The sequence below is a fragment of the Grampus griseus genome (genome assembly GCF_964374135.1).
Source record: "Grampus griseus genome assembly, chromosome: 10".
NCBI classification, from domain to species: domain Eukaryota; kingdom Metazoa; phylum Chordata; class Mammalia; order Artiodactyla; family Delphinidae; genus Grampus; species Grampus griseus.
The window spans coordinates 23,515,832-23,542,383 of record NC_139004.1 but is presented as its reverse complement, the minus strand read 5'-3'; the positions used below and the strand labels follow the sequence as shown (position 1 = coordinate 23,542,383).

At 56.2% G+C, this 26,552-nt stretch overlaps 3 protein-coding genes across 6 annotated transcripts; 1 reads left to right on the top strand and 2 right to left on the bottom strand.

Moving 5' to 3' along the window:
* Positions 1-2,117: 2,117 nt before the first annotated feature.
* Positions 2,118-16,938, bottom strand: LOC309828019 (complement C4-A-like). 2 transcript variants are annotated; one of them, XM_082663053.1, is made up of 41 exons: positions 16,811-16,938; positions 16,468-16,669; positions 16,071-16,263; positions 15,802-15,872; positions 15,629-15,717; positions 15,340-15,422; positions 15,060-15,156; positions 14,784-14,889; positions 14,539-14,671; positions 13,156-13,271; positions 12,869-13,045; positions 12,569-12,751; positions 12,253-12,438; positions 11,923-12,081; positions 11,530-11,656; positions 11,280-11,354; positions 10,806-11,003; positions 10,604-10,715; positions 10,441-10,511; positions 10,045-10,184; positions 9,727-9,936; positions 9,430-9,481; positions 9,240-9,329; positions 8,881-9,090; positions 8,626-8,701; positions 8,304-8,460; positions 8,090-8,203; positions 7,823-7,994; positions 7,376-7,608; positions 7,133-7,300; positions 6,704-6,763; positions 5,791-5,884; positions 5,527-5,713; positions 5,319-5,409; positions 5,111-5,185; positions 3,611-3,713; positions 3,385-3,474; positions 3,204-3,302; positions 2,953-3,036; positions 2,538-2,670; positions 2,118-2,392 (listed from the first exon to the last, which is right to left on the bottom strand). In XM_082663053.1, the coding sequence occupies exons 1-41, from the start codon at positions 16,873-16,875 to the stop codon at positions 2,251-2,253; spliced, it is 5,223 nt and encodes a 1,740-aa protein (XP_082519179.1). In that variant the 5' UTR covers positions 16,876-16,938; the 3' UTR covers positions 2,118-2,250. The 2 variants fall into 2 exon arrangements, with proteins under 2 accessions (XP_082519179.1, XP_082519178.1); XM_082663052.1 differs by having other exon boundaries at positions 10,806-11,354.
* Positions 16,939-17,560: 622 nt separating this feature from the next.
* WHR1 (winged helix repair factor 1) lies at positions 17,561-23,909 on the bottom strand. 2 transcript variants are annotated; one of them, XM_082664585.1, is made up of 7 exons: positions 23,765-23,909; positions 23,471-23,607; positions 19,827-19,922; positions 19,398-19,537; positions 18,450-18,547; positions 18,191-18,338; positions 17,561-17,989 (listed from the first exon to the last, which is right to left on the bottom strand). In XM_082664585.1, exons 1-7 carry the CDS (start codon positions 23,862-23,864, stop codon positions 17,944-17,946), a joined length of 765 nt encoding a protein of 254 aa, XP_082520711.1. In that variant the 5' UTR covers positions 23,865-23,909; the 3' UTR covers positions 17,561-17,943. The 2 variants fall into 2 exon arrangements, with proteins under 2 accessions (XP_082520711.1, XP_082520712.1); XM_082664586.1 differs by lacking the exon at positions 19,827-19,922.
* Positions 23,910-24,160: 251 nt separating this feature from the next.
* DXO (decapping exoribonuclease) lies at positions 24,161-26,506 on the top strand. 2 transcript variants are annotated; one of them, XM_082664584.1, is made up of 7 exons: positions 24,161-24,399; positions 24,643-25,004; positions 25,168-25,403; positions 25,488-25,707; positions 25,831-25,966; positions 26,116-26,210; positions 26,296-26,506. In XM_082664584.1, the coding sequence occupies exons 2-7, from the start codon at positions 24,649-24,651 to the stop codon at positions 26,444-26,446; spliced, it is 1,194 nt and encodes a 397-aa protein (XP_082520710.1). In that variant the 5' UTR covers positions 24,161-24,399; positions 24,643-24,648; the 3' UTR covers positions 26,447-26,506. The 2 variants fall into 2 exon arrangements, with proteins under 2 accessions (XP_082520710.1, XP_082520709.1); XM_082664583.1 differs by having other exon boundaries at positions 24,603-25,004.
* Positions 26,507-26,552: the final 46 nt, after the last annotated feature.

The following is a 26,552-nucleotide window of genomic DNA, read 5'->3' as shown; positions in this document are numbered from 1 at the left end:
AATTAAGAATTGTTATACAAATACAGGGGTATCTCACGGAACCCAAGAGCAGGAAAGTAGAAGGGACCTCGCTGGCCTTGGAAGGCCAGGGATAGGGAACAAAGAAGCCCTAGAGACGGGGCTGCTCCCTCACTCTTTGCTCCTCCCACTCTGCCGTCAAGCTGATTGTGCTTCCAGGTGCAGGCAGAACAGGACTGCCTTCCGGGTTAGAGTCCACAGATTACAGGTTTAGCACCAGGGCAAGTGGGGTTTCCCAGCATGAATGAACATGCCCCCCATAGATTCCAAAGTCCGCAGGAAGGAACTTGATAGCCACAGCTGGGATCAGGGGTCCAGCCCTATTCTGGGAGCCGTTGCCACAAGGGGTGGGGTCCTAGTGGACCAAGTAGGGCTATCAGGGGCCACTTTTATGGGTGAGGAGGCAGTTGAGGGGCTTAGGAGAGGTCATGCTAAAGAGGGGAGGCGGGGCTCCATGAGAGGTTGGGGCACCTAGGGGATGGGGTGAGGGCTGGCAGATGACCTGCGGTCCACGCATCCCCCAATTCCCCATCCCTGGCTCTGTGAACCAACCTCAGAGCTTTAACCAGAGCAAGCCTGTGCTACCAGAGAGCCTGAGTCGAGATTCCAGCTGTGCTACCCACTAGCTTGAAGAGTTAACTTCTGGGGGTCCCGATGGAGAGGCTCGGGCTCAGCCTGGATCCACGCCCAGGACTGGGAAGGAGAAAACATGGGCCTTCTGGGATTGGGCAGCAACAGCTGGCAACCTCCTCATAGCTGACAACTATAGCTGACTCTTTGGCTCTCATAGGTGGGTTTATGCCACCACCATGCTGACCAGCTTTGGGGAGAGATCTGATGGGCAATGACCAGGCCACGTAGACAACAGCCCTCGGAAGCCTCGGAAATACTGGGGAAGGTCAGAACTTCTCGAAGTTGCATGGAATAGGAGGGGATCCATTCAAAAGGAGAGTGACCTGGAATGCTGGCATGCCGGTGAGTGTCCCTTCATAAACTGACACCATTTACCTTGCCAGCCCCATCTTTTCCACACCACCTCCAAATCCAAATTCCAGACATGATGAATGACACGCAGTGCCCCCGAATGTGCTCTGTCCTGCCCCCAGCCTCTGTGCTCTGTCCTGCCCCCAGCCTCTGGGTCTTTTATATGCTTTCTTCTACCTCAAATACCCTCATCTACCCCTACTCTCTTTGCTTGACTCCTCAGCCTTCAGAATCCCACTTAGATGTCACCTCCTCCAGGAAGCCTCCCCTGCCCACTTCTCACATTCCCCCAGACTGGGTCAGATGCCCAAACTATGTGCCCCATAGGATCATGTAGCTCCCCGACATCACACCTTTCACAGAGGATGGGAGCCTGGCACAGGGCATGGCACGGAGTGAGAGTTCCACAGATTTCTGTTGAATGATTGAATGGCAGGCTGCTGAACTGTCTCAGTTTTCATCAAAACTGATCTCAGCAAATTTCTCTAGATGAATTTCTAGGTCAGCCCTGCAGACCCAAGGGGTGCTGCCAAAGGGGGAGAGCTAGGCAGGCGGGTGGGGAGGGTTGACCCCAGTAGAACAGCAGTTGGCCTTTTGATGAAGACATCATCAGATGTGAGGATTGCACAATTCTGGGAAAGTTACCTAATACCGCTGATAAAGGGATCAAGTGTCAAACGGGCTTTCGACAGACCAGGTCTCAGCTACAAGCAAGACCCCAGAACTGCCAACTGCGTGAGGACAGACTGGGAGACGTGTAGCTGAATAGCTGCTCTCGAAGCAGAAGAGCTGAGGTGCTGGCTGAGCGCCAGCCCCGCCTGAGGCCACAGTGATGGGTTGTATGGGCGCGGGGAGCGCCCTGCAGGCACAGTGAAAGGGAGGCTCTGGTGTGGACACTGGATCCTCGGAGTGCAGGGTGATCTGCCTGGGGTGGTCACTATGAGGGACTGAGCTCCCAGGGGGTCATCTGGCGGGGGGAGATTCAGGCAGAGCTGGACACTGCAAGGGTCACCCAGGCTCTGAGAGCCTAAGATTATGCAAACCCTGGCCTGGGCGCCCCAGACCCTGGAAGGGGCCGCGGGGATGCCGGTCTCAGTGCTGGAGCTACACACTCACACTTTGCTGCCACAGGCCTTTATTGAGTCCCTGGTGCTGCCTGGGGCTGCGTGCGGGGGGCCGGGCGCGGCAGCGATCCAGGCGAGATCCTTCCCTGGCTCCGGCCCTCTGGGGAAGATGGGAGGGCAGCCCTCACACCTGGCAGCCCTGCATGCCGTACTCCTGGACGAAGCTTCGGAGCTGGGCACAGGCTGCCCGCTGGCGGGTGCTCTGACACAGGCGCTCCGAGGGCATCTCCTCGATCCAGCTGTTCGAGTCCAGCAGGTACTGGGGGCTGCAGGGGCCAAGGGGCAGGCAGCAGGGGTCAGGAGGATGGTCAGGTGGAAAAGCCCAAGGCACCTGGCTTCTGAGGGGACAGGGGATCCGTTCCCTCGTGAGGTGTGAGGAGAGCAAGAGACCGAGGGGCCCGGAGAACTCACTCTCCCTTGAGGTCATGGGTGGTCCCGTCCAGACCCATGATCAGATATTCTTTCCCAGGTTCCAAGTGAAGGCGGCAAGAGGCTCGAACCAGGAAGTTTCTGGTCTGAGCAGCAGTGGCCTTGGTATCCTTGGCTGAGGGGAGAGCGTCCACAAGAGTCGTCAGAGGGGAAGAGAAGGGGCTGGACAGCGCTGGGGCCAGGGGCTTTGCGCCGAGCCTCTCATTTGACCCTCACCGCTCCCGACGGGGAGGTGCGGCTGCTTTCCTGTTTATGGACGAGCCCAGAACTTCTAAGAGGCCGAGGGGATTTGGGCTCAGAATGGCTGAATTCTCACTATCCCAGGCGCGAAGGCCCCAAAGCCAGAGCTCAGCTCTTCTGTATCCCTCCAGCCCCGCCCACTTATCTGTCTCCTCACTGAAGTGCAGGACTTGGGTGATACTGGTCTCAAAGAGGCGGAAGGCAGCTCTGCTGTCTTCTCGGAGAACCTTAACCTGGAAGCCTGTGGGGGTTTAGGAGAAGGGAGGGAAGGTTAGTTAGCCGGAGGCTGAAGGGCTGTAAGTCAGTGCAGAGCAAAAAGGCTGCCCGTGGCCCGAGAGGAGCAGGCACAAGCAAGGAGACCCTGAGGGTGGCCCAGGGTCGGGCCGGGGCCCGGGCGGGAAGACTGACCGTAGTCCACTCGGGGAAAGTAGCAGGCGAACTTCATCCTGTAACCATCCATATCCTGCCGCCCCTTCTCCAGGGCCCGGCGCTGTCGAGGGCACTTGCCTGAAGTCGGGGGCCCAGATGAGCGAGTGCAGGCCCCAACCATGCCGCCTCCCCACCCCTGCCCCTGGGCCCTGGGTCTCACCTTCAGCACACTGGCAGACGTCACCAGAGCACAAAGTGGACAAGAGTTTGCTCTTAGTTGGTGCCCCGTAAAACACAGAACATTTGTGCTCTGGAGAAAAAGCAGACCGGGGCGTTAGGGCGCAGTCCCCCCTCTCTGCTCTCCAGTCCCATGGAGCCGCAGGACTTCCCTGCCACCCTTCCCTGCCACCTATCCCAAACCTCCCGAGTGTCCCCGGTGTGCTCACCAGGGTTGTAGTAGTCATACAGGACAGCGCTGGCTGGCTGCACCAGCCCCACGGCCACGTCCTGCACAGCTCCGAAGCCCACGCACTCCTGGGACATGGGGACCTGGCGTGGGCGGGGGGAGGGCGGAGAGGTCAGGCACCCACCTCTGGGCCCTGCAGGCTGCTCTGATGTATTTCCTTGGCCTGTTCAGTTCCGGTTGATCTTATCGTCAGTGTCCTTCACAGTTTGTTACCTTCCAGCCTCCGGATTTCTAAAAACTGCTCCCCAAGGTCTCTGGTGACTTCACTGCCCACGTGGTGACCTCATCCCAGTCTCCAGAGCCCTGGGCCCCTCTGCAGAGTCTCAAATCATGGACACATTCTCCATGAAACGCTCCCTAAGCTCGGGGCTAGCTTCCGGACCAGCCCGGATTCTGACCTGGTCACTTCTGACATCCCTCTCCCTCCCCCCCAGAAGCACAGTGCCCAGCCCTGGCCCTTCCCCTCCCCTGCGCTCCCCTGTGGAGGTCTCACCACTCCCTGGCTCTCCCCAAACCCTTCAGACTGGCGATTCCCGAACCAAGCTTTCAGCCTTGCTCTTGCGCTGGGATTGTTGCAGGATGTGTTACATTCTCCAAACTCCCTCTGCCTGCCCTCCAAACCCACTCGGCCTCTGGACAGCCTCCCTTCACTGACACAGCGGAGGCCTGCCTCATCTGCCATAACCCGACAGCAGGTGCTCCCACGCGGCCCAGCCATTCATGTCCAGGCCCAGAGCCCTCTCTTCGTGCCCACACTGGTCCAGTCCAGCCTGGTATCCCGCAGGTTTCCCTCCTAAGCTGCGTGGTCAGCAACCCGACTTGCAATCCTCCTGGCTCCTCATTTTCCATTGTGTCCAACCAGACTCCTCTGCCTGGCTTCTCAAGCTAATAGGGTCTGTCCCCTCTGCACACACAGGGCAGGAGGGTCTCCCCTGACCACAAACACTTGGCTAATGGTATCACAGCATTAACACGCCTTTTGCACATTTTCTCCAAGATGTTACAGGAAATGTTCAAAAACAACTTTTGAGGGCCGTCAGAGGGTTGATAACTTTGTGTTAGCCAGATAAGGCTGTGGAAAAACAAAAACAACTCGTCTAGGACCACCATCACTTTAAAAAACAGAATACACTTTAATATCAAAAACAAAACAAACAAACACAAAAACCGGGAAGGGAGACAACAACAAAAAAACAAAAGCAGCCCCTCAAGTTGAATCAGCTCAGCTTTACAAAAGGCTCACCCCAAGCACTGGCACTGGCCCCCAAGCCACAAGGGGCTCAGCCCCTGCCCGCCGACAGGCAGCAGGGAGCCTCCCCGGCCTCTGCTCTGGCCACTCCTGTCCTGTCTCCCTGCTCACATCACGAGTTCTCTCTAAGCGCACTAGACGCTGGTACAGCTGCCTCCTGGGAAACCTCTTAACACGAGCTCAGAAAACCCGGTGCCGTATGTGCCCCCCTCTGTCACCCTCCTTGCTCACCGAGTCGAAGTACAGCAGGACGTGGGGCCCCTCGGTCTCAAAGTGACTCATGTAACGGTCAGAGAGGGAGGTCAACTGTGGGGAAAGGGAGCTGGTCACAGGGAGGTAGCCCTGGGCCCCCCTGCACTGAGGGGCTCAGCAGCTGGGGTGCTTCGGGGACGGCGCAGGGCTCCCGAGGGCACAGGGGCCTCAGGGTGTCTGGCCACACCTTCTCCAGGTCCGCCCGCAGGGCGTGGAATCCACTCAGGAGGGTGATGTCTGCAATGGCCATGCCCGACAGCCCCACCTTGCCATTCCGCCTGTGGAGACACATGCCCTGTCGTCTGGGTCGCCGTGTGTCAGGCTGTAGACACCCAGCCCCAGCCTTGGGCCAGCCCACAGCACCCCACTCAGCCAGTGCAACCCCCAGAGCTCACCAGATGCACACGGTGTACTGCACCCTGGATTCCTGCTCCTCAGCCACCTTGGGGGCCTCCCTTCTGCGGCGGCTCCTCCGGCCATCAAACAGCTGCAGGGGCGTCACGAGCTGGGAGTGGGCCCCCGGGTCATCCCTGGCCGGAAGGTCCTCGTACTCATAGTCCTCGTAGTCCTCGTTGGCTTCCACTGAGCGGGGACAGCACCGTGGCTCAGGCCTGGCACCAGCCCCGCAGGGACCCACGGCCTCTGACCCCAACACTCACTTGTGTACTGGACGTGGCCCACGACCGTCACTTCAATCTGAAGATCCTGGCAGGTCGTGTTCTTCACGTCCATGACGTTGTAGGTATGAAGGACCTGGCTCAGCAAGGGGTGGGGGGAGGACACGGGACAGTTGGGGCCACAGAGCTCTCTCCAGAGCCACACCGAAGGGCACCTCCCTGGGCTAAGGGATTTGAGGCCTTCAGCCCCTTCTCATCCCCATCGCAGACCAGTCCAGGAATGCGAACGGGCCCAGGTGTTGGGTTAGACGGTGAGACAGAGTGGGGAGCGGGGGCCTGGCCTGGGGGTGAGCACGCTGGAATGGAAAGTTCAGGAAAGGCTTCCGACCGAGGCTTGAAGGAGGAGAATGAGTGTGTCACGTGGGACAAGCAGCAGGGGAAGCACATTCAAGGGCAGGAGACCTGTGTAGACGGGTGGATCTGGCTGGCTGGGGAGGTGGGCAGGGCTGGGGTGAAAGCAGAGGAGGAGTTACTGGGGTCATAAGGAGGGGCTGGGGCTGGGGGGGCACTAAGATGGCCCCCAGAGTGGCAGCTGGGCTCCTGTAGGGAAGGGACTCCATCAGCCAGATAAGGGGACCCAGGAGGAAGGAGGAGCTTGGGGCACAGCCACGTCTGAGGTGCTGTGGGACACAGGGGCCCAGAGCTCAGGGGAAAGGCTTGGGCTGAGGCATCGGGTGTGTTCAAGCATCAGCACTGAGGGGGGTGAAGGGGACGACAGGCACCCAGAGAGGGTGGAGACCAGAGCGAGGGGGACCTGCCCAGGACGGAGCACAGGGAACGCTACCCCAGGTGTCTCTTCCTCCCTCCCCAGCCGTGAGGTCTGCCGGTAGGTCTCCCACTGAACAGCCCGGCTTCACCCTGCTGGGCCCGGGCGGGCAGTGCTGCCAGCTCTCACCTTCAAGGTCCCTTTGCTGTTTCCTCCCACCTTCACATTAATCTTGCTGCCCAAGGAAAACTTTTGGAAACAGAAAAGGGAAAGAGACGTCAGAATGGCACTCTGTTGTTCCGACTTATCTCCTCCCTAAGAGCAACCCCACCTCCTCTCCCCAGCTTTCCACAACGTTTCACCTTCACCTGCATTATCTCACCGCCATCTCCTAAAAAGCCCTGTCGGGTAGACTCTGCACGTTTCATTTTCGGATGAGAAAAATGAAGCGCAGAGGCTAGGTGGCTTTCTACAGGTAGCAGAGCCACTAAGTCTTCCCACAAGGGTATCAGAGCCAGGTGCCGGGGGACTCTGCGGGGCTGGGGGACAGGGGGTGGCTTCTGGTCTGGCCGAGGCAGGCGCAGGTGTCCTGGCGACCCAGGGGAGGGAATGGTTCACCTGCAGCTCCTCCTCCAGCCCCTGAACTTCGTGGTTGGTCAGCTGCAGCACGTGGGACGTGAGTCCACTGCGGCCCACGGAGCTGAGGGTCACGTTGAGCCCCTTCTCCTCGGTGGTGTGGGACGCGATCCAGTACGCAGACAGGGCATCCAGGGCCATCACCGTGTCCTGCAGAGGATGGGCCAGGACTCAGGCACTTGGTCCCAGGACCACCCACCCCCAGAGCCCCAGGGCAGCCCCTACCTGGGTGCTGCGGAATCCGCCTTGGAAGCTGCCCTGGCGGGTGAGCCAGGATGCAGCCTGGTCGGCCAACTCGCCCTTGCCCTCCCAAAGCAGCAGGTGTAGAAGGCCGTAGGCTGTGGTTTCAATCCACAGGGCCGGGGCCTGGGGCACGGGGTCTGCCGGGCTGTGAGGAGCCACGGTGGGTGACAGGACATTGCTCTGAGAACTGGGGACTGAGCCCCAGTACAGGTTATCTGGGAGTGAAAGGAGACCCACAGGTGAACAGGGGGAGGATCTTAGTTGCCTGCCCCTTTGACACTCCCCCCATCAGGCTCGCCTGATTCTACCCCAACCATCCCTGCTTATGCTCTGATCCCCTCCGGTGTCCTCACTCATTCAGTTTCTCCCTTTGGACACAGGGGTCTCAAGGTTCTCCAAGCCCCAGGCTCACTGCCAAGGCCCCCTTACCGCCAGTCTCCTGGGCCATGGCCATGAGGTTGTTGTGGGCAACATCCCGCAGGTCCTCAGGGGCCTCAGTCAGCGACAGGGCGTAGGCCGTGATGGCGGCTGCGTGGGACCCCAGGAGCCCAGAACCTACTTTTGCCCCCAAGAAGGTGTTTGCCCTTGAGATGGAGTCTTCCTGGAAGAAAGTGGGGAGGAAGGTCTGCGGGCTGGACACCTGGATTCCTGAGGAGAAAGGGGATCAGCAAAGGGCACACACGTTGGGTGCCTTACCACTCTCTTCAACTGCTCTGAATTCTTGTCCGGGAAGACAGCCAGCCCATGATGAAGGGCGATGACCACAAAAGCTGTGAGCGCCACAGTCTCATCATTTCCCACTAAGCCCCCCTGGTTGAAGCGGGGAGAAAAGGAGACGTCGACCAGGAGGGGGAGGGGCAGGGAGCGCCTTCCCTCCTGTGCTCCGCGGCCCAGCCTCCCAGCCCTGTACCTGCATGCCCCTGTGAATAACTGGATGGGGGTCGTGGAACGACCCATCAGCCAGCTGCTGCAATAGCAGCCACTTGGCCGTCTCCTGCAGCTTTTCAGGTGAGCCGCCCACCTGTTCCTGGGCCAAACTCAGGATCTTCAGCACAAAGGCCGTGAGCCTAGAGGGGAGGAAGGGAGGGCTAGGAATAGGGACTGGTCCCTGTAGGCGACGTGGCCCCGCTCCCCCAGGCACCTGGTTATTTATTTACCCCCGCATAGTACCCACCTCTGCCCCACCAGCCCTGGCCCCTCTCAGAAACCCAGAACCACTCTCCCAAGCTCACCAGGTGCTGCTGTCCCGCTTCAACCAGGCCCCATAGGAACCATCTGGTTTTCGAAACTCCTGGATCCGCGTGTAGCCTTGGAGAGGAGAGGCAGCTGCTCAGGGGACACTGACTCTCCCGCTGCTTGTGCCGAGGCCACGCTCCCCTCTTCCACTGGCTGCCCCCTCCCTTGCCCACTCTAGCCACCCAGGCCGCCCATCTTCCGTTAATCGTCCTCTCCTGGCCCCCATTCCTGCTTGCCGCTGCACCCAGAACCTTTCTGGATCAGATCCACGGCGTGGTCCTTCATCTCGGGGGGCAGCATGCTCCACTGCTCTGTCTTGTCCAGGTAGCGGGAAGCAGCCAGTGTTGGAGCCAAGAGGACCATGGTTTGTTCCCCGCAGCCCTGCGGAAGCCTCAGGAGGGCGGCCATGCCTCCCGGTGACAAGGCCCCCTCAGAGCCCAAAGTGTCCAATGGATCTGAGGCTATAAGGGAGGGAGAGGGTTACGGATCAGAGAGCAGGGCTGGGGGCCCAGGGTCAGAGGGTCATGGAGTCATGGGCTCAAACAGGGGTCCGCAGGTTTCACATGAATCCAAGGGTGGCCACTGGGAAGGGACCGGAGGACACTCCCACCTGTGACTCTAACAGAGCTCCTGAAATCTCCATCAGGGATAATATTGGGATCAGAGATGCCAGGAATTTCCAAGGTCCGGCCTCGGGGGTCTGGGGAGATGAGGGAAGTTGGCAGTCTGTCCTGCTGTCCATATCCCCTGCCCCCTACGACCCCCTAGGACACTGATGGCTGGGCGTGGGTGTTGCTCACCCAGGGGGTTGAGTTCATAGACAATCTCCTCCCTCTGAATGGCCCCTTCCTTCTGTCTCGGAGGAAACATAGCTGTGAGAGATCACACAGGCTAGACCCTGCCCCTCCCAGCGCAGACTCCTCAGGACTTAGAGTTTGAACTTCAGGGACAGAGTTGGATCAGAATCGTAGGAGGTGCAAACAGACCAAAGCATTGGGTTTGGGTGCTAAGCCTCTGGCCTGGCCAGCAGGGAGGGTGCCAGAATGGGGGGTAAATCTGGGAGCCTGGGGACCTAGATTCAGGGGTGTTCCACTCACCTCAATTTGTAGGACCTTAGATACTGCGTCCCCCACAGGGAAATCCAAGGATCCTCGAGCCACCACTTTCAGGGACACAGCAGCGGCCGCTATGGGCACCACAGAGAAGCCAATGGGCCGGGCAGAGCCCGCAGGGACCAGCACCTGCTGGGCAAGCCCTCCGCCCCCAGCCAGGCACAGCCCCTCCACTGGGGACACGTGGACGCTCACCTGGGGGCAGGAAGACAGGAAGGGCCAGCCCAGTTAGGCTCCCCACCCTTCACCTGCCCCAGGCCCACCTCCACCAACACCGTGTGCTCAGCCCCCGAGGGGCCTCACGGTCATATCTGTATCCAGGTAGTTGTAGAGGACAGGCCGCAGCTCGAGCTGCTCAAAGCGGCGGACGGAGACGGGCAGGCGGAGGTGCATGTGGAATTCACGGAACACTCGGAGCTGGGCCGGGGTGGCCACACACAAGCCTGATGGAGAGAGGGGGCACATATGAGAGGCCTGCAGGCATCCCAGCCGCGGATCCCAGCAGTGAGGGCCGGGAGCTGCCCCAGCTCCCCCCGCCCCCGTCACCCCACCCCCGCCCGGCCCTGCTCTCTGGCCTCGCAGCCCTGGCGCATGGGGTGCAGACATCTCCAGGTCTCTGCTCCTACTAAGAGCGAAGGACTAAGCAGGGAGCCTGGGTCAAGGGGGCATGGGCGAGGGAGGCCATCGGCCCAGCCGCACCTGTGCTTTTGGACAGGCTCACGCCATGGATTTCCCACGTGGTCAGAGAGTCCGGGAGCAGCTGTCTCAATCTGCGTGGTGGGAAAGGTGAGAAGCCCTGTCACACGCTGAGCTGCCCCAGACACAGCCCAGAGACAAGGCCGGGCCCACCACATGCCCTCACTGGGAGGAGTGGTCCACTGCTTCCACTTTCCAAAGCCAGTTCTCAGGGAAGAAGCTGCGCACAGGGATGTCATCCTCATCGATCAGGTCCTCCTCCTGCAGGAGCTCCTTGGCTAGGGACCACAGTGCAGGGCCATGAGGAGGGTGCCGTTCTGCCCCTCCAGGCGCCCCTGCCGCTCCCCCAACCCCACTCAGCCCCTTACCTCGAGCAAGGCCCACCTGGCCCCTCGCCCGGGCCTTCTTGCGCAGACCCTCAGCAAACTGGCAGCAGGACAGGAAGGGCCCCCGGCAGGCCGGCTGCTGCACACGGGCCACCCGCTGCTCACAGGTGCGTGCCATGGGCAGTCGCGTCAGCCCGTCCTGGCAGCAGCGCTTGGCTATGGGGGAAGCGTACTGGCCCACTGCAGGGCCAGGTGAGGGTGGGCACAAGGAAACAAAAACGAGACACGCCTCTTCGCCCAGCCTGACCTCTACATACACAAGGACTCTGAGAGACTGGGAACTCAAGAGAGGCCAAAGGAGAGAGCCTCTGGCCCACCCACCTTCGACCCCAGAACTGGGATCTCTGGCCCCGACACCATATCCTGGCTCTCTCAGGAGCACAGGAGCCAAAAGGCAGACCCGCACCTGACCCGTGGGCCCAAGTGTGGAGAGCTTCACAGGCACCCACAACTCACGCTTCTCATGAATCTCCTTTTGGAAGTTCACATTTCTCTTTTTCCGGACCTTTGTCTCCTTGGGACATCTTAGACCTGGTAGAGAGCAGGACCGCAGCCAGCTGTGGGGTGCAGGGCCTCCCACCTCCCCTCCTTGCTCCCCTCTCCCGGTCCAGCCCTTCCCACCCCTCCTCTTCCTGTCTTACCCCCTCAGGCCCCTCCTTCTTCTTCATCTGCCCACCACCCACTCCCCTTCCTCCTCTGTTCTCACTCTTTCTGACTGGGGTCAGTTGGTCTCCATCAGAAAAGGCCAGACCAGCTGCCTCGAATGTCTGAAGGGCACTGTCCCCACCCCCAGGACCACAGCCAAGGTCATAGCTGTTCATAGCTTCGAAGACCTGGCGAGAAAAGGCAGAGATGTTGCAGAGACAAGAGTGGCTGTAGGCACGATTGGCCACTCAGCTGCAGGTGAGAGGGCAGGGTACGGACAAGTACGAGAGACACAGAGAGTGGGGAAACAGAGGCCACGGGGGCCAAGGCTTCAGGGAGGGCTGGGATGAGTCCATGAGTGAGATCGACCTGCTGGCCCAGGGCCCAGGGCTCAGGGCAGCAGGAGGGTGAGCCATGGGCGGGAGGGAGGATTAGGGAGAGGGGCTTGACAAACCTTGACCATGTCAAGGGGTTTGTGGGACTTGCCGCCCACAGCATACAGAGCCATGTCCACAGCTCCCAGGGCCACCAGGGCTGGAGAATCTGTTCGCAGGTTGAGTTTTACAGTGTCCCCAGGACGATACTCCTTGCTACCATCCACGTTCAGCTCCAGCTGGCAGAGGCAGGAGGTGGGGGGCAGTCAGAGTGGGGAGAACTTCCTTCGGTCTTGTGCAACTTCAGTGTACCCCAAACTAAATCCACGCCCTGTTTGCAATCACCCTGTCTTCCTTCTCTCTTAGCCCCCCCGGCATATACACACACCATCTCTCCCGATGCCAGTTACCTTGCCCTCACAGCCCCCAGCCTGGACGTCCACTCGCAGGGAGTTGGCCACCGGGACGCCCCCATGATAGTAGAAGGCCACAACGTGGAAGGAGGGTGCCAGGTGATGGTCCACAAACACGGAGACAGAGGTCAGGTCCCTCCTGGGCTCTCGATGTACAGACACTATCTGGCCCCGGGATACGATCTGGGGCGAGAGCAGTGTCTTCTTCACTGCACATCCTCAGCCCTGAAGCCGCTACCCCACCCCAAGGGTTCTTTCCTGCCTGAGACCCTCCTGCACCCCTGTCCTCCTCTGCAACCCAGCTCATGCATACCATGTAGTAGAAGTGAGAGAAGCTCCCACTGATGCCCACGGCTCGCAGGTTTAGGTTAAGAGTGTCCCTGACTTTAGGGGGTCGAGAATCCAGCCTCTCAATGGACAGAAACCCGGATCTTCTGGACAGGGGGGCTTTCACGGTGAGCTTGCTTATGGCAGAATAGGGGGAGCCTGCAGACACCTGGAGAGAGGGGCAGGGGTGGCAGGGTCAGTGGCAAGGACCCAGGCACCCAGCTTCTCCCCCCAGCCTGGGAACCCTCTCTCCTAGCCCACCCTCTCCCTTGAGGGGGAATCCTACCGAGAGCTGCACTTCTGAGGTGGTCTGAGGGACAATAATGGGAACAACGACTTGGCCGCTCTCGTCTGTGTTCTGTTGAAAGTCCTGGTTTTTAGAAGTAGATCCAGAAGACAACTTGGCAGAAACTTTGACAGGAATGCCAGAGGCTGGTGAGCCTGACATGTCACGGACCAGGGCCTAGGTAGGTGGGAGGGGCGGAGGGAAGAGCACAGTCAGTGAGACCCTGTGCCCTCCTGACCACCCCGCCCCTTCCCCCCACTGCTCATCCTCCCCCTTCCAGAAGAAACCTGCAGCAGGAAGGGGGCCCCAGGCACAAGGTGTCGCTTGGTTTTGCTTAGATCCAAGGAGAAGGGAGATGACACGAAACGCCAGGATGTGAGCTCTGCCTCCTCCAACTCCCCTCCTGCAAGACACAGGGCGGACAGAGGTGGAGACAGAGACCTGGGGAGAGAGGAAAAGTAGAGCCCGGGGCGGCGGGTGGTGCTCAAGTGTTTCCTGCCCACAAGGCTGAACTCTTCAGGGCACAAGACGCCTCCTATCCATCTCTACGTTTGCTGAGGCCAACACAGGACGCAGCACACAGATGGTGCATAACATGTGTCTGCTGGGTGGATGGGTGGATGGATGGGTGGATGGATGGATGGATGGATGGATGGGAGGATGGATGGATGGATGGGAGGATGGATGGATGGGAGGATGGATGGATGGATGGGAGGATGGGAGGATGGATGGATGGATGGATGGATGATGGATGGATGGATGGATGGGAGGATGGATGGATGGATGGGTGGATGATGGATGGATGGATGGATGGGAGGATGGATGGATGGATGGGAGGATGGATGGATGGGAGGATGGATGGATGGATGGGAGGATGGGAGGATGGATGGATGGATGGATGGATGATGGATGGATGGATGGATGGGAGGATGGATGGATGGATGGGTGGATGATGGATGGATGGATGGATGGGAGGATGGATGGATGGATGGGAGGATGGATGGATGGGAGGATGGATGGATGGATGGGAGGATGGATGGATGGATGGATGGATGATGGATGGATGGATGGATGGGAGGATGGATGGATGGATGGGTGGATGATGGATGGATGGATGGATGGGAGGATGGATGGGAGGATGGATGGATGGATGGATGGATGATGGATGGATGGATGGATGGGAGGATGGATGGATGGATGGGTGGATGATGGATGGATGGATGGATGGGTGGATGGATGGGTGGATGATGGATGGATGGATGGATGGGAGGATGGATGGATGGATGGGAGGATGGACGGATCGGTGGGTGATGGATGGATGGACGGATGGGAGGATGGATGGGTGGATGATGGATGGATGGACGGATGGGTGGATGGATGGGTGGATGATGGATGGATGGATGGATGGATGGATGGATGAATAGATGATGGATGGATGGGTGGTTGGGTGGATAGATGGATGGGTGAAAAAAAATACATTGAGACGGGGGAAGCTCCCCCTTCCCCAGAAACCACCCAGAAATCAGTTGTAGAGAGATAGTCTCCTGGGTCTTTCCTGGCTTTGCGTCTCAGATGAAGGGAAGAAGGGTGGTGTTGGTGCTGGAGAACAGAGGGTCAGCTCAGAGGTCAGAGGCGAGGGTCTGGGGTTATAATCAGGGGAAGCCACTAACCTGGAGACTCAATGATCGCTGCTGCAACATAGAGGTGCAGCCCTGGGAGGTCGTTAATATTAATATTAAGTTTCTCCAGCACACCCTGAAACTCAGCCTTTGGGAGAGAAATTCGGCACTGGCCATCTACCAGCTGGGGCAAAGAAGAAGACAGGACAGGGAATGAGACTTGAGTCTCCCACCTCACCTCCTCACCCTCCCTCCCTCTCCTCACCTACCCATGCACCCCCCACGCTCCTTCCTACCTTGGTCTGATTCTCCAGCCCCCGAAGGAAAGTCTTTTTACCGTCCTCACCCAGGAGCCCAAAGCGCACATATGCCACCCCCTGCACTGGCTTCCCGTAGATGTACCTGCCACCACAGAGAGATTCGGAGGAGGCTGGGCTGAGGGCTGGAGGAAATAATGGAACAGAGGGAGGAGGCCCGGGGCAAGGGAGGGAAGTGGGGCTCCATAGCACGTTCATACTGAATAGGGAGCCCTGGGAGCAGGGCCCAGCGTGAGGGACCAGAGGGGGAGTTACCTGGCCTGGATGACTACTTGGATTTCACTAAGAAAGCCAGGCGTTGCCAGGATGTAGGGCTTTTCCGGAATGATCTTCACCTCAAAGTTGGGAAGGACTGACCCAGGGCGAACGGAGGGCAGGTCAGACTCTCGTGAAAGGACCCTTTAAAACTCTCCTCCCCTTTGGGCTGTGGCAGCCGCATCACCCTGCCCCTGCCCTGCAACACCCCCTCCTCTCCTCCCACCCTTTATTCCTTGCAGAAAAGGGGCTGCTTATTCCTCGTGTCTCCAGTTCTCACCATATTTCTTCACCTCAAACTGGGTGCTGCTGTTGGAATCCAGGCTATCTGAGAATCGGGCTGAGATCTTCCAAGTCCCTGGCCTGAGGACAGACAAGGGAGGGACTCAGCCCACTTGTGCAGGAGGCTCACTGGGAGTCAGTAACCAGGTCCCTAGGAAGAGGACTGCAGGGGTGAACCAGAGGCTCAGGGAGCTCAGGACTGGACCGTGTGTTGGAGGCAGACAGCTGGGGGAAGCAGGAGCTGGGGAGGTGTAGGTGGGGGCGATCTGCAGGAGTGGGGAGCTCACTCTGAGATGTCTGGGATCACAAAGTCATCCTGGAAGATGGAAGAGGGAACATACACCTCCTTCTTCCGCACACGCAAGCCACGAGAGTTCTGCGATGGGAGTAGAAGGGGTCATGGTTGGAGGTCAGATCAGCAGCCCTCGCCGATCAGGAAGGTCAGAGGTCAGGGACTCACCTCCACCGTGACCGTGAGGGTATCAGTGGACGGGCGCATCTTCTGATCCAGAGCAAAGATTCGGTATCGAACTGGAAATGGAGGGCGAGGAGGTGAGCAGGAGACCATGGGCCAAGGGAGGGTGGGCCCTGGGCCCCTCATCCCCCCCAGGAAGCGACGGGGAAGAGAACAAATACTTGCAAAGCGGCCTTCCTGTGGGGCACTTCGGGGTTTCTCACTCAAGGGGCAGGGAAGAAGTGAAAGGTGAGGGCCCTGGGGCTGAGACTCACCCCGCTGGCCAGGGTTATAAACGGGCTGGTCAGTCTGCAGAAAGAGGTGTCCCCGGCGAGAGGAGAATAACAGGTTGACACCCTGCCTGTCTGTCTGTCTGTTTGTTAGCCATGGCGACTGGGCCACCAGCTGGACCTCGGGGGCTCTGTGGAGGAGATGGAGGCGACAGTCCTCCGCGCCTTTCAGGGAGGTCTGTCAGGAGAGGGAACAGGAGTGGGTCAGAGCCAGAGCAGAAGGAGAGAGACAGAGACTGAGCTAGAAACAGGGAAGACAACTCGGGAGGGGAGGGGGGAAGGGAGGGGGGGCCGGTGAAAAGACAAAGATGTTTACAAGAAGACAGAGGAGGACGGAGTGGGAGGCGCTGGGCAGCAGCAGGAGGGAGTGGCGGCCAGTTACCGGGAGGCTGAGGAGGATGAAGTCTTTGTCTGAGCTGAGGCTGAAATCCACCTTTGGGGAGCAGAGCTCATGACGTGTTGTGGATGGGTTTCTCAGGAACACTGATCCACTCACTACCTGTCCTGAAGGAGCATCCTGGAGCTGCACACCGACTGACAGGGGGACCCCTAGGTGAACCACAGAAGGAGAAAACAGGAGCAACCTGGGAAGAACAGGTGAGGGTCAGTGGCCAGCCTCCCCTCAGGCCCCTCCACCACCACCCCTGAATCAGGTCCCTCTGCGCCTGCTCTCCCCTCGCCAGCCCTGGCCCAGCTCGAGCTCTCCAGCATCCTGTGTCCGGGACCTGGGCTTCTGCAGAGACAAGGCGAAGAAGCCAGATGCCCAGATCAGCCCCCAGAGGAGCCTCATGGCTGGAGGACCCAAGAGGGATCAGACCCGTCTGTCCGCCTGCTCGTTTCTGGTAAACTTAGGGCTTGGAGCAGAGTTGACTCTGGACCTTGCTCCTCCCCTGGCCCAGCTAAGCCGGGAAACCACGTGACAACCAAGAATTGCAACTGGCCCCAGGCCCAGTATTGGGAGGGGGGCACCCTGGACACCTGGGTCTCTGAGGGAATCTGAAGAAATCATGGCCCAGAGACTCAGTCCTTCCCTGTTAATCCCTCCCATCCCAATGCCCTAGGCACCTCCACCTACTGCATGTATCTGGGCGTGTGTATGCATATAGCATATACACACGTATGTAGGTGCAGGAGGGCCCCGCATGGCTCAGCAAGCGACTGGAGACACGTGGCTCCTTTGTTGGTCCCACCAAACAAGGTACTAAGAGACTTGCCTCTTACTAAAACCCCCATAAAAATTGAACTACGCTAGGTTTTTGCTTTTTGAAAGCCTCTAACAGAAATTCTGTGGTTTCGGAGATCAGGCACACCCTCAGCATGCCAGAGGGGGAACTGACCTCAGTGTCCCTTTTTAATCTCTGAACAACGAGGCAAAGCTCAGGCCCAACTTTGGCTTTACCTCTACCCCCAAAACGAGGTGCCCGAACACACGTGTCACATTAAACAAAAGACATCCAGAAAATATCACAGGCAGAAGTACTTTATTTGGCAATTTCAACCCAACATGTAGGGAAAAGAACCCTGTCCTCCATTGGCAGCCTCACCAGAAACCCCTCCTTCCTATCCCAAGACAGAACAGTGGCAGCACCTTGCTGCATGAAAGGCAGCAGCCATGGCCTTGGCGCCGTTTCTGGCTCCACTTGCATGAAAGGGCAGAGAAGCATTGCCCAAACCCCCCACTGGGTCAGAGCCCAGGTAAACAGCAGCAGTCACATCTGACCCTCTGCAGAGACGTGAGCCCAACACTCATCCCGGCTCCCAAGCCTTCCCAAGGTGACCCTGTCTCAGCCAGGGCAGCCAGCACTCCTGGGCCCCTTGCTCCCCACGCTGGGGAGCTGTGCAACGACGAGCAGAATCCTCATGTCTCTGGCAGGCGGAGGAGGGTTCCAGAAGTGGTGGAGACACTGTGCAAGAGAAAGACAAGGCTGGAGCCAGACACCTAGGCCTAAGGTCTGAGGAGAACTGAGTCTGGCCGAGGATGTTCCCGGGTTCCAGAGAACGAGAGAGGAGCTGGGCTCTGCTAGTGAATGAAGCGCGAGTGGGGAGAAAATCCAACCTTGGGTCATTACACCGCCATCTGCCGGAGGCGGGTGGGCAAGACTCACCAGTCCACCAGCTGGGCCCCAATGAGGTCATGCACATGGTAAGCGAGGCCGAGTCGTGCCGCGGCAGGTGCCCGCCGGCCCAGGAGCTCTGAAAGGAGCAGCTCCCGGTACTTGGCCTTTCGGACCATGCCGAGTACAGCCTGGCGCCCTGGAGGAGAGGTGGCACGGGAGAGGGGAACGGTGAGTAAGGCCTGGAGGCCTGAGGAGTCACCAAAAAGTGTTCTTGAGGGGTTGCGGGCCTGAGCTGCAGACAGGATACCTTTAACAAAATATTTGATGAATCTCCCAGCTCCAGGCACGGCTAGCCACCAACTTCCAGCATCTCGGACAGTGAGGACCCCGGCATTCACCAGCTGCCTAAGAAGGGGGAGATGAGGCATTCGCTCTGAGAACCCTCTCTCCTCCCGCCCACTAATGTTTGGACACTAAGTCTTCAGAAGCCTGGGCACCCAGGCAAAGGGACTGGATGACAGAAGCCGAGCCTGGAGCAGTTCTCTGCTCACACCACGCTGCTCAGTGCCCCGTGCCCTTGCTTGCTCTGTTCTCCTACCTGACTGCCCTCCCCCAACTCTTTCTTCTCCTGTTATCATTACATGTTCACTAAAACAGCTCCTCCTCTCCGAAGCCCTCCTTGACCACACGCCCTGACACACTCTCAGTCCCACCACCAGGGGAGAAACAGAGGCCTTTCTCCCGAGCTCCTGCCACTTCCTACGCACACCCCACCATAGCTCTTCCCGCATCTTACTGAAAAAAAAGTTTATAAAATGCTTTCATGTATACCATGGGTTACAAAGTAGGGAGCTGGAGCCAGACCCAGCCTCCTGAAACGATATTTCTATTTAGCCCTTGCCCGGTTGTTGTTCTTTTGAATGTGAATGCTTTTGGGGCATCACGGCTGCTACCATTCTCTATTCCCTTGGTCTCAGCATGATTCCCATCAGGCATTTATGGCTCCTGCCAGGCCTCTCTCTCTATTTGATTAGCCACCCAGATCTCTTAAATTGTAGTCCAGGGCTCTTTCCAAGGCCCCAGATGGGAGAGGCCTCTTCTCTTGGGGGCGGAGCACAAATTTAGGTCATTTTGTTAAAAAGAAGAGTCAGCGTTTTTGACAGGTTCACCAGAAGAAAGAGGACAAGGCTGGATGGGACTGGAGGGAGGTAGGGAGGGGCCAGATGCCTGATTCTGTTGGTCCCGCAGGTCTCACGTGATTTCTGGGTCCCTGAAGCCAAAGGTCTGAATCATTTGGTCCTGCTGGAAGCTAAGGTCACTACAGGCTGGAAGTACTGAAGCCAGAAACTTCTGCACTGCACCAGCGTATGGGCGGCCATCACAAGCCTTGAGGACCTGGAACCAGAAATGAGACACAAGGTCTGGTCCCACCTTCACCCCCAACTGACCTCTATCCCCAAGACAACATTTCTCTTCCTATGTTTTTCCTTCTAATCAGGTCCTTCTACCTCTCATGCTTTTCCTCTTCCTCTTCTTCCTCTCCCTCATACCAATACTTACCAGAGACCTGTGCCCTCTCTGTGAGATGTGAGGTGGGGGACTTGTCTCTCTTCTTTTTATTTCCATTCCCTAATTTCCCTGTACCCCCTCCCCTGGCCCCCATGACACACACAGTCACACGCACTCTGGTCCTATAGTCCTCAGTGAAGATGATTCCTTGGGCGTCCAAGTCGAAGCCTAGTTGGATGATTCTGATCTCCCCCTGCTCTTGAAGCGCCTTCTGTCTCCACAGAGATGACAATGAAAAGAAGGGTGTCAGGGTAAGATGCTCTGCTATTCTCTGGACACCTGTGCAGGGAGATTTTGTTTGCAAGTATTGGGGAGTTTTTTCCTCTAAAAAACTAAGGAAAAATTATGGGGAGAGAGAGAATCAAGTGGATCACCAAATAGTCTCTTCCAATTAGTCTTTCACCCACTCACCTTATCAGTTATCTGTTAAACAATCAATACATATTTTCTAAGACCACTCATAGGCAGACACTAAGATAAAATAGTGATTAAGACATGGGCCCTGCCCTCAAGGATTAACAGTCTAGATTTTGGGTGGAGAAGGTGGAGAGGAATATGGGATAAAATGTTTAAAACAAATAAAAATAAACCAGGACTTGTGTTTCTAGGAATATAGCAAGACTAACTCACCCACTGAAAATTAAGTAAAATGCTGCAAAAAATATTATTTAAAAATTGTTTAAGCAGTAAAGAGCTCACAAGATAATAAGGAATTACCAGACTAATATAATATCTAAGTGAAAACAAGAACTCATAGAAGTAATTGGGGGACTTCCCTGGTGGCACAGTGGTTAAGAATCTGCCTGCCAATGCAGGGTACACGGGTTCAAGCTCTTGTACGGGAAGATCCCACATGCCACGGAGCAACTAGGCCCGTGCACCACAACTACCGAGTCCGCACTCTAGAGCCCTCGAGCCACAACTACTGAAGCCCGCATGCCTAGAGCCCGTGCTCCACAACAAGGGAAGCCACCGCAATGAGAAGCCCACAACGAAGAGTAGCCCCCGCTCACAGCAACTAGAGCAAGCCCGCATGCAGCGACGAAGACCCAACGCAGCCAAAAATAAATAAATAAATGAACAAAATTTTTTAAAAAAAGAGATAATAAGGTATGGGAAGTATTTGAAGAGCCAATAACAAAATCACAAAAGTACATTAATCCAACTCGTATAAACTCACAGAATAGACAAAACAGTAACCAGTGAGGAAATGAAAGATTTCAATAATTTTAGTTACTAAGAAATTAGTAACTGAATAATGCACATTCTTTTCAAATACATAGAATATTTAGCAAAACTGACCACATAGCACAAAGCATGTCTCAATAAGCTTCAAATGACTGAAATCATATTGTGTACGTCCTATGGCCATAATATCATTTATGCCAGAAATCATTAACAACAAGGTTATTAGAAAATGTTTAGGAAGTAAGACATACATTTCTAATCAACCCAGTAAGTCAAAGAAAAAAGTCACAAAGGAAATTAGAAGATATTTTGAAATGAATGATAATGAAAACATATACCAAAACTTGACAGATGATATAGATATATTTCAGAACTTAGGGGGAAACTACAGTCTGACATGCATCTATTAGAAAAGAATAGAGGATAAAAATTAATGGGGAAAAAAAGTAAAATAAACCCAACAGTAGAGGGGAAACATAAATGAGATGGAAAACATGCATGCAAGAGAGAGCAACAAAGCTAAATGATAATTCTTTGAAAGATTATTAAAATTGATAAACCCTGGTGAGACTGACCAAGAAAAAAGGGGGAAAGGGGAACCTAGAAAAAGCAGATAACCAACATAAAGAATGAAGAAAGGATCATCACTCAAGATTCTACAGACAATAAAATGAGATTACAAACTTTATGCCAATAAATTTGAAAATTTAGATGAAATTGACAAATTCTTAAAAAATACAATTTCTTCCACTAGAATGGGCAAAATGGGATATATTCATAAAACGGAAATCTATGAAAATGAATTAACTATAGCTACATGTAACAACTCGGATGAATCTCAAAAATATTCATCTAATGAAACGAGATGTAAATAAATACATATGGTATGATTTTGTTTATATCAAGTTCAAAACTAGGTAACTAAGCTATATAGCTTATGGATAAACATATAGATGGCATAAGGAAAACCAAGGGAATGATTATCATACCAGTCAAGTATGTCACCTCCCAGGGACTTAAGACATTTTGATCAGAGAACGATATATGTGGGTTATTGGTCGTGTTGTACAGTCTGACTTGGGTGACGGTTAAGTGGGTATTTGCTTTATAAACATTCTTTAAATTGTGTGTGTTTATATTTTCTTTTGTGCAATTTTAAAGCTTTTCTAAAATTTAAGCTAACACCAATAGGTTAAAAACAACAAATACTCTATAAGGAGTGGTTCTAACTTGCTTCCTTAAGAGACTGGAGCTAGTCTCCATCTTCCTTTTCTTCTATTCTTTCTTCCTGACAGGTTGCCAAGTGCTAAATCCAACTGGATATTATTTTACTTGACCTCATCACAGACCACTGCCTTGAATCACAGGTTCTAACACTGCCACTGAACCACAAATTTTAAGGCACATTAAGAATCACTTGAGGCAGTAGCTTTAAAATGTAGATTCCAAGGTCCTACCTCAAGAAATCTTAATTCATTCGCACTGAGAGAGTCCCAGGAACCTGTAGTTTTGAATAAGCAGTCCAGGTAATTTGGTACATGTAGAACTCAGGACATACTCTGAGAAACACTGCCTTAAATGCTGGTATCTCCCAGCATTGGGAATTTGGCTCTATTATCTGTCACTGCAAACCTGGGGTCCTTAACCTTTGGCCTCAGAGGATCTGTGAAACAATCCCCTGCCCCCCCAAATTGTACACATGCCATATATATATATATATGCATTTTTCTGGAGAGAGCCATAGCTTTCATTGTCTTCTAAAGTTTGTGAAAAGGTTAAAAACTGCTCCTCTCCTCCCTCTTCCTATCAATCTCATCCATATCCACAGACTGAACAACTGCTCACATCTCGATGACTTCCAGTTCTGTATGAGTGGCCCAGAATTCTCCAAACCCTCACCCAACTGTCTACTGCCCAGTTGCCTTTGGATGCCCCACAAGCACCTCCAACTCAACTTGTGCAAAATCAAACACATCATCTGCCCCCAACAATTCAATGTTCTCCTACTCTATTCACTCCACCAACTACTCAGTCATCCAGAAAATCCGAAAGTTATTCTGGATTCCTCCCTCTTCCCACTCTCCACATTCCTCACCCATCCTCTCCCTCCCTATACACTGCCCTCATTTAGGCCTTCACCTGTTCTCAGCTGCAATATCTTCCTAATTGATCTCCCTACCTCATCTCACTGCTTCCAATCCATGCAAAACACCGTTCTCTCTCCTGTTGAACATTCTCTACCAGCTCACCGCCTTCGATGGAAGATGGAAATACTGACGTACAAGGCCTGTCCTAATCTGACGTCTGCCTGCATTCCTAGCGCTGTAGGCTCGAACCACGCACGGTGACTCAGTTTCCCCAAAAGCTTCGCTCTTCCACCTTCATGATTTGGCATGCTCTCGGTAGCATTCTCCTTGGCACCGCAGTGCCTGGCGCAATGCCTGGCCCAGAAAGACCCAACGCTTGCTGAATGGCAGAATAGCTGGTGGACCGAGTGAGTGATGGGGAGAACCTCGTAAGTGCCCGCAAGGCACGGAAGCGCCTTCGGTCGGTCGCTCTGACGCCCCTCACCAGCTGCCGGTCAGCCACCGTCCGGTCGGGCACTAGGCTGTACACCTGGCTCCTCAGCGCGATGGGCGGTAGCGCATCCTCAAACAGGACTCGCGGGAACAGCCGCAGTAGCTCCGCAACTGCCGCACGCGCAGACCCTGGGAGGAGAGACCGGGTCACTGAGACGTGAACGGGGGCGGGGAGAAGCGGGGGTACGACCCTGGGGGTGCTGTTGTCCCAACATACAGGGTTACCAGAGGTGAAGCCGCTCCCACCTGGGGGTCTTTAGCCTCGCCCCGGGGTTGCCATAGTTACCTGACTCTCCCCGCAAAGGATCTGCCTCTACATCCCCTCCTTCCCGCCGCCTCTTCTGTCCGAAGGCCTCCGGGACCAGGCGATGCCTCTTCCGGTTCATATCCCGGGATCCTGTGGATGCGGGGAAGAGGTAGACAGATACTGAAGGAAGAGAACACGAAAATAGTCATCCGGCGCAGAGGAGTGACGCACGGGCTCCCTGGGCGTCCCCCGCTTCGAGACCAGTCAGCCCGGTCTTAATAGGCCGACGTAGTGACGAAAGGGGCGTCAACTTGTCATCCCTTTGGCCCTTGCTGGGAGGGGCGGTGCCAATACAGATACAAGCGCCACTCTCATTGGCTGAGGCCCCACGTCCGCTGCTGATTGGCTTCCTCTGAGAGCCACACGTCGGGAGAGGCCTGGGAGGTGCGGAGGGGCACAGGTGGCCACGCTGTGATCTCCTTCCTGGTGTAAAGCGCACTGGCCCCCCACCCCCAGAAGGGTTAGGCCGCCACTGTCGCTGAGTGATTGCGTCATCGAGAGCGGGGGAGGGGGTCGGGGGGCGGACCACCTTTGCGTCCCTCTTCGACATGTGAGGTACCTGCCATGACGTCATAGCTCTGTGAAGGTGGAAGTCGAGGTTGGCGGGATTTGAGGTAACCAGATCGTTGATCTGAGCCCAGACATCCTTCCTAACCTCACTGCGTTTGGAGGAACTGGGGGTAGGGGTATAGGTCAAGGGAAAAGGTGTGATGTGCACCTGGCCATGGTTCTGTTTGAGGACATGGGGCTGCATGTTTCAGATCCAGAGCCTGGCCATCTGGAGGCTTAGTCCTGACTAGAAGTCTCTCTTCTCCAGCCCTTCTCTTTAAAAAGGGAACTTCCCCGTCGTCTCTCAGGACCTCATGGAGTCCAGAGGGACTAAGAGAGGAGCCGAAAAGATAGAGGAAGCCGAGCCTTGGAACAAGGTCCTCCTTCCAGCATCCTCACTGCCCACAGACCCTGCCCTCTACGTTGGACCATTTCCTTTCTACCGGCGCCCTTCTGAACTGGGCTGCTTTTCCCTGGATGCACAACGCCAGTACCATGGAGATGCTCGAGCCTTGCGGTACTACTGCCCACCTCCCACTAATGGTCAAAGCCCCAACTTTGACCTCAGAGACGGATACCCTGATCGATACAGGCCCCGGGATGAGGAGGTCCAAGAGAGGCTGGACCACCTGCTATGCTGGGTCCTGGAGCACCGAGGCCGGCTAGAGGGGTGAGCAAAGCATAGCACACAAGTAGCTCTAGAGACCTACACCTACACTGTAAAACTGGGAGAGCCAAAGCGGGAGTGGGGTCAGCCCTTACGCTATTGTTTGGGGGAGCCGTGTGCGCCAATGCTTGTGTCAGACCTTTAGCCCTTAACTCCTCCCTCTCAGGGGTCCAGGCTGGCTGGCAGGGGCCATAGTGACGTGGCGGGGGCACCTGACAAAGTTGCTGACGACACCATATGAGCGGCAGGAAGGCTGGCAGCTGGCGGCCTCCCGCTTCCAGGGGACACTGTACTTGAGTGAGGTGGAGACGCCGGCTGCTCGGGTTCAGAGGCTCACCCGGCCACCCGTCCTCCAGGAGCTTATGTACATGGGGTACAAGTTCGAGCAGTACATGTGTGCAGGTGAGTACCCCCAGCTCTGTGGCCCACTCCCCCTTCCCCAGAGACTGAGACCCCAGCCCTGCTCCTGTTTCTCTTCTTGTGCAGACAAACCTGGAGGCTCCACAGATCCCTCTGGGGAGGTCAACACCAACGTGGCCTTCTGCTCTGTGCTACGCAGCCGCCTGGGAAACCATCCTCTGCTCTTCTCCGGGGAGGTAGACTGCATAGACCCCCAGGCCCCAACCACACAGCCCCCCACCTGCTATGTGGAGCTCAAGACCTCCAAGGAGATGCACAGCCCTGGCCAACGGAAGAGCTTCTACAGGTTCAGGATGGGGGTGGGCAGGTTGAGAGCCTAGGATTGACAGCTGGGAAGGGGACTTGGGGGAAGAGGAGGAGGCTGGAGGGTGGTGGAGGGGTCCCACTGACCCCTTGCCTTTCCTGACAGACGGAAGCTCCTGAAATGGTGGGCTCAGTCATTCCTTCCGGGGGTCCCAAATGTTGTTGCTGGCTTCCGTAACCCAGAGGGTTTTGTCTGTTCCCTCAAGACCTTTCGTACCATGGAGATGTTTGAATACGTCAGGGTAAGGCAATGGTGTCACAGCTCCCACCTGTATCCCCCCCACTGTGCCAAGACCACAGGTCCAGTGTCCAGGGATCTGTAGTCCACCTTCCCCTTCTCCCACCCTCGCCCTCACTGCCAGTCTTCTGCATCCTCCTGGGCTTTCTCCAGAATGACCGTGATGGCTGGAATCCCTCCGTGTGCATGAACTTCTGTGCTGCCTTCCTTAGCTTTGCCCAGAACACAGTTGTCCAGGATGACCCCAGGTGAGGCATTCAGCTCTGTCCCTCCCCTCTGGGTCCCAGAAGCTCAGCCTCCAGCCCTCAACTCGGGACTCCATCTGCCCCGCAGGCTCGTCTACCTCTTCTCCTGGGAGCCTGGCAGCCCAGTCACAGTGTCTGAACATCGAGATGCACCCCATGCCTTCCTGCCTACATGGTACGTGGAAGCCATGACCCAGGACCTCCTGTCACCCCCCAAGACACCCTCCCCCAAGAACTGATGCTTCGCAGGGGCTGGTCCTGTTTCTGTGTGCACAGATAAAGGCATATTTCTAGGTGGTTCTCCCTGCTGTCTTTTGAGCTGTCATCCCTGCCCAACACCTCAGG